The sequence below is a fragment of the Akanthomyces muscarius genome, chromosome 1 (assembly GCF_028009165.1).
Source record: "Akanthomyces muscarius strain Ve6 chromosome 1, whole genome shotgun sequence".
NCBI lineage: Eukaryota > Fungi > Ascomycota > Sordariomycetes > Hypocreales > Cordycipitaceae > Akanthomyces > Akanthomyces muscarius.
Window position 1 is genome coordinate 6,169,089 of NC_079241.1, and position 15,765 is coordinate 6,184,853.

At 54.5% G+C, this 15,765-nt stretch overlaps 7 protein-coding genes across 7 annotated transcripts; 1 reads left to right on the top strand and 6 right to left on the bottom strand.

The window, feature by feature from the left end:
* Positions 1–273: 273 nt before the first annotated feature.
* Positions 274–1,265, bottom strand: LMH87_007092 (uncharacterized protein; the record flags this gene model as incomplete). The annotated part of the gene is made up of 3 exons (XM_056192125.1): positions 274–528; positions 598–855; positions 915–1,265. 3 exons carry the CDS (start codon positions 1,263–1,265, stop codon positions 274–276), a joined length of 864 nt encoding a protein of 287 aa, XP_056060375.1.
* Positions 1,266–4,588: 3,323 nt separating this feature from the next.
* On the top strand, positions 4,589–5,716 carry LMH87_007093 (uncharacterized protein; the record flags this gene model as incomplete). The annotated part of the gene is made up of 3 exons (XM_056192126.1): positions 4,589–5,359; positions 5,418–5,485; positions 5,566–5,716. 3 exons carry the CDS (start codon positions 4,589–4,591, stop codon positions 5,714–5,716), a joined length of 990 nt encoding a protein of 329 aa, XP_056060376.1.
* A 52-nt stretch (positions 5,717–5,768) lies between these two features.
* LMH87_007094 (uncharacterized protein) lies at positions 5,769–6,295 on the bottom strand (the record flags this gene model as incomplete). Its single annotated transcript, XM_056192127.1, has 3 exons — positions 5,769–6,065; positions 6,143–6,218; positions 6,285–6,295. The coding sequence occupies 3 exons, from the start codon at positions 6,293–6,295 to the stop codon at positions 5,769–5,771; spliced, it is 384 nt and encodes a 127-aa protein (XP_056060377.1).
* A 39-nt stretch (positions 6,296–6,334) lies between these two features.
* LMH87_007095 (uncharacterized protein) lies at positions 6,335–6,847 on the bottom strand (the record flags this gene model as incomplete). Its single annotated transcript, XM_056192128.1, has 3 exons — positions 6,335–6,367; positions 6,426–6,434; positions 6,509–6,847. 3 exons carry the CDS (start codon positions 6,845–6,847, stop codon positions 6,335–6,337), a joined length of 381 nt encoding a protein of 126 aa, XP_056060378.1.
* Positions 6,848–7,207: 360 nt separating this feature from the next.
* LMH87_007096 (uncharacterized protein) lies at positions 7,208–8,178 on the bottom strand (the record flags this gene model as incomplete). Its single annotated transcript, XM_056192129.1, has 2 exons — positions 7,208–7,759; positions 7,813–8,178. 2 exons carry the CDS (start codon positions 8,176–8,178, stop codon positions 7,208–7,210), a joined length of 918 nt encoding a protein of 305 aa, XP_056060379.1.
* Positions 8,179–8,644: 466 nt separating this feature from the next.
* Positions 8,645–10,702, bottom strand: LMH87_007097 (uncharacterized protein; the record flags this gene model as incomplete). Its single annotated transcript, XM_056192130.1, has 4 exons — positions 8,645–8,805; positions 8,863–9,118; positions 9,170–9,860; positions 9,930–10,702. The coding sequence occupies 4 exons, from the start codon at positions 10,700–10,702 to the stop codon at positions 8,645–8,647; spliced, it is 1,881 nt and encodes a 626-aa protein (XP_056060380.1).
* Positions 10,703–13,747: 3,045 nt separating this feature from the next.
* LMH87_007098 (uncharacterized protein) lies at positions 13,748–15,021 on the bottom strand (the record flags this gene model as incomplete). The annotated part of the gene is made up of 2 exons (XM_056192131.1): positions 13,748–14,792; positions 14,981–15,021. The coding sequence occupies 2 exons, from the start codon at positions 15,019–15,021 to the stop codon at positions 13,748–13,750; spliced, it is 1,086 nt and encodes a 361-aa protein (XP_056060381.1).
* Between the last annotated feature and the right edge of the window lie 744 nt (positions 15,022–15,765).

The following is a 15,765-nucleotide window of genomic DNA, read 5'->3' on the forward strand; positions in this document are numbered from 1 at the left end:
GAAACATCCGTGTGTCACAAGGCGACAAGAGGATGTCCATTACTGATGGATACAAAGTTTGATCTTTCTTCTATGGGCGCTATCAATTTTTCTCAATGTGATACAATGGAAGAATGGCTAGCGGGCCGACTCGATACAGTGTTACACACACGCGGACAAGGCGACAGCCTGCTCTTAGTTACCCTGTCACGGCCCTTGATGTAGCTTAGTTTGGCGTGGTGTATGATTGTGGCGGATGATCGGCCCGTTTAGGACGAGCAATAGCCTGGGGTTCTATATCTTCGTCTCGGACATGGTCTTCTCAGCTTCCTGCTTCCACTCGTCACGCCATCTGGTCAGAGGCGGACGTCCGTAGACAATATCGCCCACACTCCACAGCATTCGCTTCTTGTCAGTCTCCTCAGACACGTCGTTGTCAGGACAGATGACATAAAATTCGCTCTTTTCCATATTGGTGTACAAGAACTCTGCAACCTGTGCGGGCGCCCACGCGCCAGCCGGCTTTTCCTTGGCCTGCCCGCCGCCAGTCTGCGAAATGTTAGAAATCAGTGCCACGGGCCGAAAAGACGTCACGAGACAAATATGAAAGAATCTCACCATTCCTGTAAATGTCCAGCCCGGCACCAAGAGGTGTACGCTAGTAGTAGTATCGCGGAGATCCCAGCTCAGATGCTCAGCGAGCGTCTTTACCGCGGACTTTGAGGCATTGTACGCCGCGTTTCCGGGCGGGTTGGTGATTCCCTGCTTACTTCCAGTGATTACGATGGCGGTTCGCTTCGCCTTGGAGGCTTCTTGTACAACAGGCAAGAACGCATTGACTCCATTAATGACGCCAAAGAGATTCGTCGCGAGAATCTACGCCACGGTTAGCAAGTCACAAAATCGCAGTTGGTAGGCGACGGCCAAAACAGTACCCTGCGGAAGTAGTCATTATCACCCCATGTGCCCTTTCCACCAACGCCGGCGTTGAGCGCCAAAAATTCGATAGAGCCGAATTTGGCCAGCGCAGAATCCTTGAGCGCAGCCCAGTCCTCGGCCAGGCTCACATCAGCGACCGAGGTAGCCACGCGGGGGCCAGAAGCGTCCACACCCTCGCCTGCAATGTCCAGTCTAGCTTGTTCTAGAGCTTCGGCATTGCGGTCGACAAGGAGCACGTTCATACCCTTGGCGTTACACAGCTTCGCGACTGCGAGGCCAACACCAGAGGCTCCGCCAGTGATGAGGGCGGTGGAGCCGGGGGCGAACACTGCGGCGGCTCCTGACATGGTTACTTTTTCGATATTTCGGATATAGACAGCTTGAATGGAGGGTCCTCAAGATGCGACTGACTCTGCTACGGTGGGCAGAGCTGAATTCAGAGGTAGTTGCTGGTAGATTACAGGACTGCTATTCAGTGTGAGTGGCTGAAGCAAGATGAAAGCAAGGGATGGGGTGGGCAGCTAGTTCTAGCTGCGTGGGGAGCTTCGCAACCAATGATGACGATGATGCAGCTTTGCGGCGGGGTAGAGTCAAACAGATGGAGTTGCTGCCAATTCGATCTGGGATCAATCAGAGCGCAGCATTGCCCTGTCGCCTTGCACACCAAGTGGATGATCTGCAGAGAAGCCGCTCTAGAACATGGTTTACGTGCAGAAAGCGCCGGAGAATTCGACCCTTTCATCGGAACCGAAATTTCAAAGCAGGGACGATCAGACTGTCGCTCATGCAGGCGAAAAGTCTATCTTGGAAAGAGACAAGAGGAGATAAATGGGCAGAGACGCAGAGCCAATGGCCATTAAGTCTAGCCTGCAACGCAAAATTAGGGCTGCACAGCTAAAATGGATGCCAAGCTGTCAGTAGCTAGCTTTGAGGGAAGGAGCAAGGCCCCTCACTCATCCACGCGACTGACAAAACAATGGAAGCGGTCCGCTCCGGGTCTAATCCCATTGTGCATGAGCGTCTTTGCCCGCGTGGGATGTCAAAGGGATCGATGCAGCTTGCATGCAGGGAGCACGTTGCCCGTCAGCGTTTCGGCTCCGGCTCCAAAGTCAGTCTTTCGGCTGCGACACAGTTCTTATTGCGCAGGGTTCAACTCCTGCGAACAGTCTGCTGCATGTTATCAGGCCATGACCAGCTTAGCACGCACTAACCACGGAATTTGTGTCAGCAACGGGTCTAGCGTGGCCGGACGCACCACTGAATTGAGAAAATGCTTTGAGGTCGGCTTTCTAACGACTTTCTGGTGCTCATGCGGGTCAGGCTCGAGGTCACATTGAACGGCCAGTGTGCCTGCAAAGGAGCGGGCGCCGGATTGTACCAGTACGGCGTGGCCACCCAACACGTTGTCGAAACCATCTGTGTGTCTGTGTGTCTTTTCATGCGCCCCAGGACAGTCGGCTTATTTGAACGATCCACCGGACTTGGCTGCCCCTCGCTGCGGGGAAACCTTCAAGCAAGCCTTCGACGACATGCAGTAACACAACGCCATCGTACCTGCGTGGCGGTGTGCAGCACAGACGAATGTGTCAACCCAATAACTCGGCGGACCAGTTCGAACGTGTAACCAAATATTCCCGACCACATCGGCCTTGTCCAGCATGTCGCTGGTGGTCCTTCGGTACAAGCCTCCCGCCTGTGCTGTAATAGTTCTTTGTGTTTTTGCCCCGCCGAGGGACTGTATTGTCGTTCAACATTCTCAACACCTTCTTTTCTTCCATTTCGGTGCCATATTTCGTGCGACTTGGTAGACCAGATTCCATGCTCGGCAGTGTCACGTTTCAACGACGGACGGAGGAGTGCCCATGTCGGGAACAGCGACGTGATCCCCAGCGTGCGGTAGCCGACGCCAGCGATGCAAGCCGCCATGCGCCGCCATGCACCTTCACACTGGTGTTAGTGCCCTGGCGGCGTCGCACGGGATCGATCTACCATGCTGAAGAGCAGCAGGCACCCAAATCACCGGCCCCCTGGTAGACTAATTAGGGCCGCTGAAATGGTGGTAGCCCCGGTCGCGCATCCCTGTCAAGTAGTCACTGCGCATCGTGGTTGGCTCAATCAGAGACGGCAGATCCCAAAGCAGAAATCACCTGTCGCAACTCGCCTCGAATGACTCGAGAGGAGGGTTTTCAAAAAATTAGGCAAATTTCCCGTGCGTGCACTCAGCAAGTCGGCTCTCGCGAGAGAGTATGAAATGAGAAACAGAACAAGTACAACGCTATTTCGCTTGTGATTAGGTCCACAAGATGTGGCTGCACAAACCAGGAGGCAATCACCCCAACTTGCCACCAGTAAGCTTCACAAGCCATATGGCCCCCTTCGCAGCCGCCACAGAGAGCTCGCCCGAGCCTTAAGAAGCCACGGGAACAATGGAGGAGCCAAGCTTATCAGAGTGGCTTTTGTTGCGAAGCGAGAAACAATGAGCCAAAATCTATGGCGCAAAGCCCCCATGGCGAAGAACGCCGCCGCCGAAAGAATCACCGAACCCAAACCACGCCTCTTCTCTTTGAGCAGAATCTACGCCTAGGTACCCCGGACGGCATAAGCAAGCCACATTAACCACTTGCCTAGCTTGGACATGTCCGCTCTGTTAGCTGCACGCTTTTTGCTGAGCTGCTGTAGTTGTGCCAGGGGCCCTTTCGTTTTGCGACAGGGCCGGGCGCTTCCTCCGTACGCTAGCGAGCCTCGCAGTCAGCCAAGGGAGACTTGGCAGCTTGGGGATGTTGGAGGGATGTCCTCTGTTGGTGGCGTACTTTGAATACGTTTCGCCAACAGCAAACATGAGTTTAATCAATAAACTCGTACCATATGCTTTCAACTTCCCTCAAGAGGCTGCGAAATTGCTAAATACAATGTAAAACTGTGCTGGGCCTTGCATAAGCCCAAATGCTTGTGTGAGAGCCGCGCAGACTAACAGCACGTGTGCACAGCTCGCTATCGGGCCGGCCATCAGGAGGATGGCCATTAGTTCCTGCAACGACGTAGCATTCACAAAGAGCCTAGACATTTCACACTGTTATTTTTTTTTTTTACAGCCCATTGAATGTCGCGCCCCACCGACGCAGAGAGAACTATGAGTTTCTGTCTGCACACCCCCCGGGGGGTTTCGTGCAGTCATCTGTGGTCTGTCCGTTGACACCCTTGTGCGCGCGCTGACCCCATGCGACGTTTCGCGAGGGCACAAAGCTGGCGGTGCTGGCGAATAGATTCCCGAGAATGCCCTGTCTTCGGCTCGCTCCCCATGAAGGGGGGTGTGAGCTTTAATCCATATCTTTGACCAAGTGTCGCTTTTGACCTTCCCAAATGACTGCAGCGCGAGTGAGAAAGAGACGGGAGGAGGGTCACGCAAGTGGATTCAGGGACACTTGTAACAGACGGTTATATACTGGATGAGATCCTCAGATATATTTATGCAACCCCTTTCCGTTCTTCCTGTATCCGAGATTTGAAGTAATACTTGTACAACGGAGGATCTTCTTGATTTCAATCTTCTATTCCTTTCTACTACTTTCAAATAGCACTGTTGCTCAGCGTGTGTCGGTTCCGTCCTCACCACAAAGTCCACATATACCCTGCCCCGGAATCATTTAAGCTATATCTGGATCTAGCAAAGATGGTTAAGGCTGGTTTCATCTCTTCTCTCCTGTCCCTGGCCGCGGTCACCAGCGCCTGGGACGCTCCCAACTACGGCGGTTTCAACCGAGTTTGGCAGGACAACTTTGGCGGCAACGGCGGCCAGCTCCCCAACGAGGGCAACTGGAACATCATCACCGGCAACCTCGGCGTCAACAATGAGTTGGAGGTCTACCAGCGCGACACGCGCAACCTGCAGCTGAGCGGCGGCAACACCCTGCAGATTGTGCCCTGGAGAAACGGCAACGGCTGGACGTCTGGCCGCATCGAGTCCAAGTACGTCTTCACGCCCCAGGGCGGCAAGCTCACCCGCGTCGAGGCTGTCCTCCGCTTCGGCGGCAACAGCATCAACAACAAGCAGGGCATCTGGCCTGCGTGGTGGATGCTCGGCGACGGCATCCGCCACGGCGTTCAGTGGCCCGGGTGCGGTGAGCTGGACATTCTCGAGACTGTTAACGGACAGCTCACCGGCCACGGCACCATGCACTGCGACACGTTCCCCGGCGGCATTTGCAACGAGGGCAACGGCATCGGCTCGCCCGTCAACTTCCCCAACCAAGACTGGCACACCTGGCGCCTGGAGATCGATCTCCGCCCCGGCAACTGGGTTGACCAGAGCATCACTTGGTATCTGGATGGCCAGCAGTTCCAGCGCATCACCGGCAGCCGCATCAACAACTACAATGTGTGGCGCTCTGTTGCCCAGAGCCCCCTCTTCTTCATCCTCAACGTCGCTGTTGGTGGCAACTGGGTAAGCATCATCTGTCCAGCAACTGCAAAGCGAAACTTGACGCTAACCATTGTAACAGCCCGGTAACCCCAACGGAAACACCCAGGACGGCTACGGCAGCATGATGGAAGTCGGCTACACTGCTCAGTATGTTAGCCAGTAAGCGCTTTCGCCATTGCTGATCGTCACGGTTGACATGCGACGCCCTCTCGGTTTGGCACTCGCAGAAGCTTTCCGCTTTTGCGGCTTTCCTTTTCCGTTCTCTTCACTGTCTATATTTTTACGGCCGTCTTGACACGCCACTGTCCATACTTTCGCTCGCTGGTACGAAGCTCGTACATACATTATCATGAGAAATACAACCTGTATATATTCTAGACTCCTCTATTCATTGCGAGTGCGATAATATCCACCAGTTTCCCTGAGATTTTTAAACCTCCAGTTCTTCCATGGACTGAAGAAGCTCCTGGACCTTTGACTCGGTCTGGTGGCGTCGCTGATCTTGCAACTCGTACATAACCTGCATCTCCTCCACCATGAAGGGCTTGAGGGGCGCCTTCTTCGCTGCTCGATAATCGTACACTGCGATATCTTCAAAGAACCGAGCAGCAGGTCGTTTATGTTTGTGTGAATAAGCAACCGCTTCCATCAGGACCTTGTCGGACGTGCTGTCTGGCTTTGTTACCAGCTTGTGCAGCACCGTGACCTGATCCGGAAACGTCATCGGCTGCCAGACGGCAAGGGGAGATCAACAAGTTAGATGTGTCGCACACTGGAGGCCAACTCGTTTTATCAAATACTTACAAACTTGTAGTCGGTGCGGATGCTCGCAAGAATCAGGCCAATGCCTCGTGGCGACATCAGCTCTGTAAATTCTTTTCTGTTTTCGGGGGCAACGTGAGCGGCGACATTCATCATCCAGTTGACGCGACCTGATTCAGCAAACCGGTTGTACATGACATTGTTCACATGGCCTGTACAAATGACATTTAGTAATTATGGCCGTGTGTCTGGCACGGTAATCGTACCCTACTGCGTGGTTAGCCGGCACAAGAACAGAACTTTCATGCTCGTTTCGGCGACTTACCATTGAGTCCTGTTTGGCGAAGGCGAATGGTCAGTATTGCGCTTACATTTATCCAAAGCAACAGTGATCCACATGAGACTCACCATGTCTCCCCATGCGATGTTATGCTTGTCCAGTCCCCTCCATTGAGGTTCGATGAGAAAGCCCTCGCGGCCGGCAGATAGATTGAGCCAGTGCTGGTCCAGATAGCTCATGTGATGCTTGAGCTGCGAGACGATCTTTGGCTCATCTGCCCTCTTGGAAATTCCCGTAGATAGTCGATGTCGCATATCTGAAAGCCATCGTGAGTTGGGCGCCGTCTCTGCTGGCGCCGCGGAAGCTCCGTTGTGCTTTTGAACACTGGTGCTGCTCAAGGCGCGTCGCGTTGCGCCGGTGCTCCGGCTGACGACGCGCAAGCGTAATAACTGCTGTCTGGGGATCATTGTGTCGAATATATGGGTGAAAAATGGTCTGTATTAATGTAGAGGGCGAATTGGTCGTCTCGGACTGATGGCGAAGGAGATGCTTAGTCTTGAAAGGGAGCGGTCTTCCGGCCGACCGCCGGCTCGTGTCGGCTCTAGTTGCTCCGAGGCCCACCGACGTCACTGGCGCTCTCCGGTATCGTCGGCGGCTTTGCCGCACCATCATGATATAGCCGTTGAGAAGACAAAAATCGAATTTCAATAAATATTAATTACTGAACATGTCAATTTTCTGTCCCAATACATCGAATCAATGCAATGTCTGTGTTAAAGTATTCTTGAGAAACATGCCGTAGCCGCGCGGTGGCTCTGCTCCGTCCGCTAGATGCCCGCTTCCACGGCATCTTTGATGGCTTTTCCAAGCTCAACTTTGCCACGAACTATGTCCACATTCTCAATCCCATCAGAGCCCGGCGCGGCTACGCCACCGGGGAGAAATGAGCAGGACATCTCCACCCAGGTTCCTACAAGGTTTGGCGGAATGAAAGTGCTGAAAAAGTCGGCCAGTTGATCCTTTTCAATAGCCTTCAACGGAATCTGCTTCCCCATTGCTTCAGAAAACGCGGCTTGTACGTCGTTCGGCGAGTATTCTTTAGGGCCGTGCAAGGCGAACACGTAGGGCTTGCTCGGCGGCGCATAGCTGGACAGCAGTCCGGTCGCGAATGTAGACCCAATATCCTCGACAGCAACCATAGGCAGCTGGAAGTCGATCGGCGTAATTAGCGAGTTCAAGTACGGGTCACTGCCTCGCAGCGTCTGAAGGTTGAACATGGTCCAATTTTCCATGAAATAACCGCATCGAACAAAGAGGAGCTCAGGAACATTGGTACTGCGAAACACTTTCTCTGCAATGTGGTTCGTTTTAATTTCGCCCTGTCATTGCCCATGAGCCAACGCACTGTTGCTCCGCAGATGTCGACACTTACAACGCCTTCGGCAAACTCGGCACCCATGCTACTAAGTAGCATGAGTCGCTTGATCCCACCAGCTCTTTCAACGGCACCTTTGACATTATTTGACACCTCCTCTGTCTTTGCAAAAGGGTCTTCACCGCTGAAGAATGGGGGCGTGCTTGTCATCACGGCATCCGAGCCGCTGAGGTCTAGAGAAGACGCATCCTCAATGTCGCCGCACACGGCATGGAAGTTTTTATGAGACAGGAATTCTGCGGGAACTTTGTAAATGCTTCGATAGACGCCGTACACATCAACGCTGGCTGGTGCCTTGTTGAGCAACTGCCGAATAGTTGCCGCGGACGTCTTCGGGCCTGCTGGGACAATTGTGATGCGCATTGTTGATACTGTTTACTGAGCAAAGTTGTGCAAGTAAGTTTCGACACCAAGTATGATTCACGAAGTTGGGAAAGAGACTCGTTTTAATAGCAGTTCAAAAAATGTAGGGAGTGGTCGCCACCTCCCGTTCATGATTGATCTGCAATCGGGTTTCAGCTGCTAGCGTTCTATCCCACCTTCGCTCAAACAAAGTCTAACAATGTTAGTGCATCATCGCCAGTCACCGACAGTCTCATTCAGCTTCACGTCAGAGTTTACTTCAGCTGAAAGTTGAACGGAATGCAGTTAATCAAGAAGAATATACGAAAAAAGAAACTAAAAAGGTATCATACGGACTATGCAAGCCGAGCATCTGTCTCAGCGCGGCCAAATCAATCAATTCGTCCTGTCTTACATCCCAATATCAATGCATCTAGTTGACGAAGCGCGCACAAATTCAATCACCACCGCATGAATATATGCATACTTATTTGGCCTGAGCGTGTGCGACACTGGGTCTGCGGCTTGCCGACGGAGTACCGCGGGGGGTCTGGCGAGGAGTGACGCGGCTCTCGCCAAAGAAGCGGTGCTGCTGGCTGTACCGTCGCTCGGCGCCAGGTCGCTGCTGCGCACCAGAGGCTGCAGAAGCTACATAAATTGTTAGTGATTGTCTTGGCTCGAATCAAAATTCTTCCAGATACATACCTCGGCGACTGTCGTGGACGACACTGTTGCGGCGGCCAGGGTGTTCCTCGCGGGCGGAGGCGAGCTGCTGGGCAAATGGAGAGCGGTGTCGCAGTGTAGGTCCCTTCCAGTAAATGACGTACACCGCAATGACAAGAATGAAGGAGATGCAGAAGAGGATGGTCGAGGCGTATTCCAAGTTCTTTCCACTCGAGGCTCCAATGTTGCTGAAGAAGGGAACGGCGGGGATGGTCAAAACACCAGCCAGGAAGTCACGCTGTGAAAGATGTCAGCAACCAACTCGGGGCATAGAATAAATCCAACTTACAGCCCAGCCATTACCGCCTGTAGCGGAAGCAGAGTAAGGACCATACGCGCAAATCATGTAATCAATGGTGGCCATGTAAATAGCGTAGTTTGCGATACCGACAATAGCAGCGAAAATCATGGAGCCAATCCAGTGGATGGGAGGACCCTGGATGGTCCAAGCGAAACCAATCAGACCAATTGGCAGGCAAGGGGCCGTGTAAAGCAAAAACCAGAGGCGCGATTCATACTGGGCACGTTCGTCTTCGGGCTTGGCTCGGCGCTCCTTGATATTGCGCTTGATGGCGGGAATAAAGAGCAGCCATGCGATGAGGTAGCCTACACCAATGGGAATGAACGAAAGGCCGATCTGAACCTTGCTGAAGTGCCATTGGTCGTAGACGAGACCAAAGGACTGGATGAACATGAAGATGAGGGCATCGGAGAAACCAGAGAGCAGCGACAGAACCAAGACGATGGGCTCAGTGAGGAACATCTTGAAAGGTCGTCCCCAGGTCGAGAAAATCTCCTTGGCGGAAAAGCGATCACGGTACGGGACCAGCTCATCGGGTCCCCATATGTTCTCTCCGTTCTTGGTGCGGCGGCGCTTTGCAATGCGGTTCATCATGATGGTGCTGCGGGTTTCGGGAACGGTGAAGAAGTGGACAAGCTGAACGAAGCCACCGAGGATGAGCTGCACCCACATGGCCCATCTGGAACAGTAGTTAGCATGACTGTCAGAAAGTACTAGGGAATTCAAGAAATCGGGTTAGGATGTTTACCTCCAGTTAAGATATTGCTCGACGAAGCCACCGACAATGGGTCCGAGAACGGATCCTCCGACCGAGGAGAACACGACGTAGGCGACGGCGTACTGCTGGTTGTCCGCCTCCCACATGTCGGCAATCATGCCGAGGGTGACGGAGCCGCCGGCCGAGGACAGGCCGCCGAGGGCGCGTCCGACCATGATGGTGGCAAAGTTGGGCGCGAGCGCGACGGGCAGCTGCCAGATGTTGACGAGGAAGAGCGAGAGCTGGAGGACGGGCCAGCGGCCAAACTCCTCGGACCAGGGCGCCCAGAGCTCGCAGCCAAAGGCGTAGAGGACGAGGAAGATCATGGCGCCGCAGCGCGCGGCCTGCAGGCTGACGCCAAACTCGTGCTTGATGCCCTCGAGGCCGTTGGAGTAGAGCGACGTGTTGAAGTTCATCGACACCTGCACCCAGAAGATGACGGTGAGGATGTACCACTTCTTCCACGAGGGGAACGAGAAGCCGAGCTCCTCGTAGCAGTCGTCCTCGGTGATTTCGTACTTGTCGTACGTGCCGATCTTCTCGAGCTGCGTCCCGTTGCCGTTGGCCGTCGCGCCATTGGTGGCAGCGGCGCCGGCGTCAGCGTCGTTTGAGTCGCTGCTCGCAGCGCCGGTATGGGCTGCCTTTTCGGCGTCGGCGGGCGCATTGTCGTGATCAGAGGCGCTTCTGAGCAGCTCGTTGGCGCGCTCGAGATCCTCCTGGTTCATGACCTGCGGAGGGTCTTCCGAAAAGTGTGTTGTCGGCATCTTGAGGGCTGATGCGACAGGGCGGTGTTTCCTTGTTGCTATGTTCTCCGTGTAATCTGCTGTTGCTTCGAGGACTGGAGGGGTAGGGAGCAAGGAAGGAAGAACTTTTAATCGCACTCCTCTCCGGGAGAAAAGCAGTCACGGCAGGCTAGGAGAAAGTTTCTCGGGAAAAAAACAGAATAGTTGCGGCCAGGCGAGCTTAATATTATTCTTTCACTTCGCACGGAACTAGACCCGGCCTTGTTTAGTTTTTGGGGCGGACCGATTCTCCACCAGCCATCAAGTACACATTGCGAGGTGACATCATGTCTCTCATCGAAGATCGCTACGGCGTATTGGGTCTAGCAAAAAGCACCGCTGCCTCACCTCAGCGGGACGCGGAGATGCCATTGTTAGTGTTTAATGCGACCAGTAAGCATATTAGAACGGCATGCGCCAACTCCCCACACCTGGGCTCTGGAGAATATTGGAGAATGGAAAATGGAGAATGGGAGAGACATGAGGAGCGAAAGCGCCGTGGGAAAGTTGTCTGGGGACCGCATTGTCCCCGTCCAAAGGAATGCTGCATCACGGAGCCACGGCAACGCGGTGCTCTAATCACCCCAAGGCTTGCTGTTCCATCGACTATTCCCGTCTATTGTCTCGACCTCGTTTTGAGACTGGCGACTGACGACTTGAGCAACCAAAGGCACCCAACACAAGACAAGCGCTCCGAGCGGCGGCGGCCAAGCCGGCAAGTACGGCACTCTACCAAATGGCGTCGACTAGCAAGGTTTATTAAGTTAGTGGCCATCGCAGCCGGACGTGGCGCCCATCATCAACCAAAAAGGAACGCCACTAAATCTACTTGGCGTCAGCGCCGGAAAATTAGCACCCACCGGCTTTTGTTCTCGGTCCAAAGTAAGGGCAGTCTTGGGGGAAATGTAGGACTGGAGAAAGCGTTGGCGTGTTGCCGATCTCGTGCGAGTCTGCATTGCATACAATGCGTTGCCATCTTCGGGCGCTCCGAAGCCAAGCTTGAATTATGTGCGCCGCTGCTCCTAGGCAAGCAGCAGGCACCGCAATCCTTTGGAAGTTGGCTTGATGATGCCAGCCAGCGCATTCAGTGTGCCCAGCACGTCTGGCGATCCCCAGAAGGCCAGCCCCCCCCGGCCGCTCCGCAGTCGTCAATTGCCTGATGAAGGAGAATAAACTATGGAAACATGATTGTGGAAACATGCGGTCGGTTCGTGTCCTCCCCACAACAATCGCCCTCTTGTACGCCAATAAGAAAAGTTTTTATATTGTTGCCTGTTTGGAGGTTGATCCGTGCAAAAGGAAAAAAAGCTGAACTTGCACCACAAAGACGGGGAAAACGGCGCGGCACCTGGTCGGAATGTCTCAATTCTTCAATGGCGTGAGCGGTTTTCTTCTGTCTCGGCACAAGATTCTCGATGCTCAAACTGGTGTGGTCGCTTGCTCCCCCGCGACAGAGGAAGGAGGACTCGAGGGTAGCCAGCGTTACACTGCGCTCAACTTTTTACCTTTTGCTCCAACTACGGAACACGAGACCCCTACTCGGTAGTCACAAGACCAGTAAGCTTCGACTCTAGGTTCTTGGAATTCGAAAGAACGCACAGGGCTGCCATTTGCGCCCAGCGGACATGGTGAATGGCACAGAGGCTCTGCACCAACTGCATGCGTACTACGGCGTCCGTATTTCCCGTGGCAGAAGTACAGCGACACGGCCAATCGTGTGTCGCAGAACTTGGAGACGTAGGGCAGCAGACTCCATAAACGTTTCCTGCGAGCTACAGGGTGAAGAATCGCAGTCTACTCCGTAGATTCTGCTCCTTTCAACATTTGCGAGCCAAGCAGACGTCATTGGCATCCTCGGTGGCGGCCGGGCGGGCAGCCACAGCCTCGTCCAACAGGGATCAGGACGCCACAGTCTCCCTCCGCAAACTGTTTATTACCGTGAGATGACGCAGGACGCCGGCGCCGGCCCTTGTCTGTCTTTCAGTCGTGCTCACGGAAAAGGACTGCTGTTATTCTCGTCTACACTGACTGATCGCCAAAACTAGTGCTGAGGAAAGGGAGAAGCAAAAAGTCGCCGACGTTTCTAAACAGTAGTAATATCCTTATTATCCCTGACCAAAAAGTTGAGTGTGCTTGCAATTGACACACTAACGTTACCTGTCAATGCACTGCTCGTGTGAGCAGGCTTTTTGGTCTCCAGCGTCATGGCCTCTCACCCTACGTCATACTTGCCGGGGAGGCTTTGCCAACATGCAGAAACGCTGGCCGCAGCCTACTTGGACGGAGATTGATGAAATTGTCTTTTTTTATCTGGGGTGCATAATTCTTGCGTCTCGGATCCCAAACAGGCAGTACTTTAATTCAGAGGCTCAGCCGCGTCAGCGAGGCAGGGCAATTCCAACTTTGAAAAGCACAATGTTCTGGCCAAGACGGCTGCAAATCCCGAGCGCGCCAAGCTGCAGCCAAATCTCATCGCCAAGGGGCCAGGTTATTACCAAGGACCATTCGGCTGAGTCGCAACGGCTCCCTCGGGTTTCGAAGCGACGGAAATAAACAAGTAACTACACCCACGTTTACAGCCTACCAGGCGGTGCACTGCCTCTGGCCGCAATGGCCGCTCGGGTACCATCCGCAGGATCCGTAAGGCGACGTTGCTATCGCCTGGCTTTTTCTCACTCCTTTTTCTTGTCTGGCTAGCACTCTTGGTCCCCGGCCTCTTTCCGCACGTTTTCTGGTCGATGGCTCCTCACAAGGCCAGCCGTTGCATCTTGGACGGCGACCCGAGCGCGCCGGACCCCGAAAGCGCCGGAAGAGAAGCCCCGGCCGCGCAGCCGCAGATTTCGGCCTCTCCGGCCGGCATCAAACCGCAGTGGGTGCAACCGAAACTGCTAGTCCTTTTCGAATTGCACTACTGTGACAGAAAGTGGTCTGTTTGGTTTCCAAAAAAATATTACTAACATTTTATTAAATTCGGTCATATACATCGTCGACACCTTTTGTCCAAGTCGCACTATCTGTTTCGACTTGTTAAAAAGTCACATCTTTGCCCGATTTGGCGCTCTCCTGGATCGCCTCGATGATGCGAAGGACATCGCGGGCCTCGGTGGGCTTCACTGGCACATCCTCCTCCTTTCCGCTCTCGACCGCCTTGCCAAAAGCATTGTAAAAGGTCGTGTACGTCTCGGGCTTTAGATCCGGCACCGCCGCTATCGACGACTTGCCATCCGCATCGACCACCGTCAGACGCATGCTCTCCGGCTTGTCCTTGCCGAAGCCCTCGGCCGTGGGCTTGACGCCGGCCTTGAGCTGGTCCTCCTGGGGGTCGAGGCCGACCTTGTGGAAGCTGCCCTTGATGCCGCGGACCCAGAAGCGCTGCTGGTCGACCTCGGCGCTGAGGGCGCTGATGCGGACGTGGACGAGCTTGCCGTCGGGGTACGTGAGCTCGGCGGCGACGGCGTCCGGGTTGAAGAACTCGGGCTTGCCCTCGCGCTGGGACAACAGGCGGCCGTGGACCGACTGCGGCATGCCAAAGAGCACGTAGGCCTGGTCGATGAGGTGGGTGCCGAGGTCGAAGAGCGCGCTGCCGCCCTGGGGGATGCCCAACTCGCCCTTCCAGTTGGTGGCCGCGACGGCCTTGTAGCGGTCGAAATGCGTGTTGTACTCGAGGACGCGGCCGAGGGTGCCCTGGGCTAGCAGGTGCCGGACGGTCAGGAAGTCCGAGTCCCAGCGGCGGTTCTGGTACACGCAGATGAGGCGGCCGTGGGCGCGCGCAATCGAAATGAGCTGGTCGGCCTCGGCCGAGGTGGGCACAAAGGGCTTCTCGGTCAGGACGTGCTTGCCCGACTCGAGCGCGGCCTTGGTCAGCGTAAAGTGGTTGTCGGGCGGGGTGGTGACGACGACGACGTCGACGGCGGCGTCGGCGAGGAGGTCCTGGACGTCGGTGTAGTGCTTGGCATCGGGGTGGTCGGCGGGCGCAGAGTTGCCGTCCTTGGGGCTGCGCTGGACGATGGCGTGGAGCTTGAACTGAGGGGTGGTGGCGATGAAGGGGATGTGGAAGATCTTGGCAGACATGCTGGAGGGCAAAGGTCAGCCATTGCTGCTTCCTGGCGTTTCGTGCTGAAACATTGGATAGCACGATTTGCTAGGCGAAGCTTCGTTGAAGGATTGGGCAGCTGTTGCTGAATTGCTCATGATGCGAATCATCACCCATGGCGGGGGAGGGGGAGGGGTCAAGGTGGGATGCTGCAGAGGAGGACTCACCCATATCCAATCACGCCGACGTTGAAGGTTTTGCTGGCCATCGTGTTCGTGTAGATGCTCTGAACGGTATAGTGCTAATATTCGAAAGAAATCCAAGAGATGCGACAGACGTCTCTCCTATATATGAAGCTCCAGACCAACAAGGACAGAAGAAAAGCTTGTCAAGACCCTGATCCGCTTAATAATGTTACAATATGGAAAAGTGACGGCGGAAACGTCACCGCTGTAAGGTAGCGCATCCGGAGGCGTTCCAGGCGAGCTCCAGGTAGCTGCTCAGCTGCTGCTCTAGCGGGCTTCTAGATGGCGCAGGACCCACGCATGTGGGTGACGAAACAGGGCGCTCTGCCGAATAAGAAGAGATTGAACGGGGAGTTGTTGGCTAATTAATTGAGTAAAATCACTTAAAAAAAGATATTTTTCTTGTCCTTTTTGTCCTTTTTATTTTCATTTTCTATTTTATCTTCTTTACGTTCGCAACAGCCGAGAAGCAGCCCGTGGAATAGAAAGCCAACACCAGCCTCTGCGCTATACAGAGGTAGGTAGCGACCGTGACCCCCAATAGGCGCCCCCACTGCAGCGTCTTGCTCGCTGTGACAATCCCATCCAGCGGCAAGCTCTCGCTAGCATCACCCAGAAGAGCCCCCGTAAAGTGGACAGAAAAACTGGCCCAGCACCGCTATGAGCGGGAAAAGGGCCGACTTTTTCGTTACGGCAGACCCGCCGCCGCTCTCGCAGCGTACACAGTGTATGCGACTTTTGACAATGTTGATTTCCAATCGTTGAGC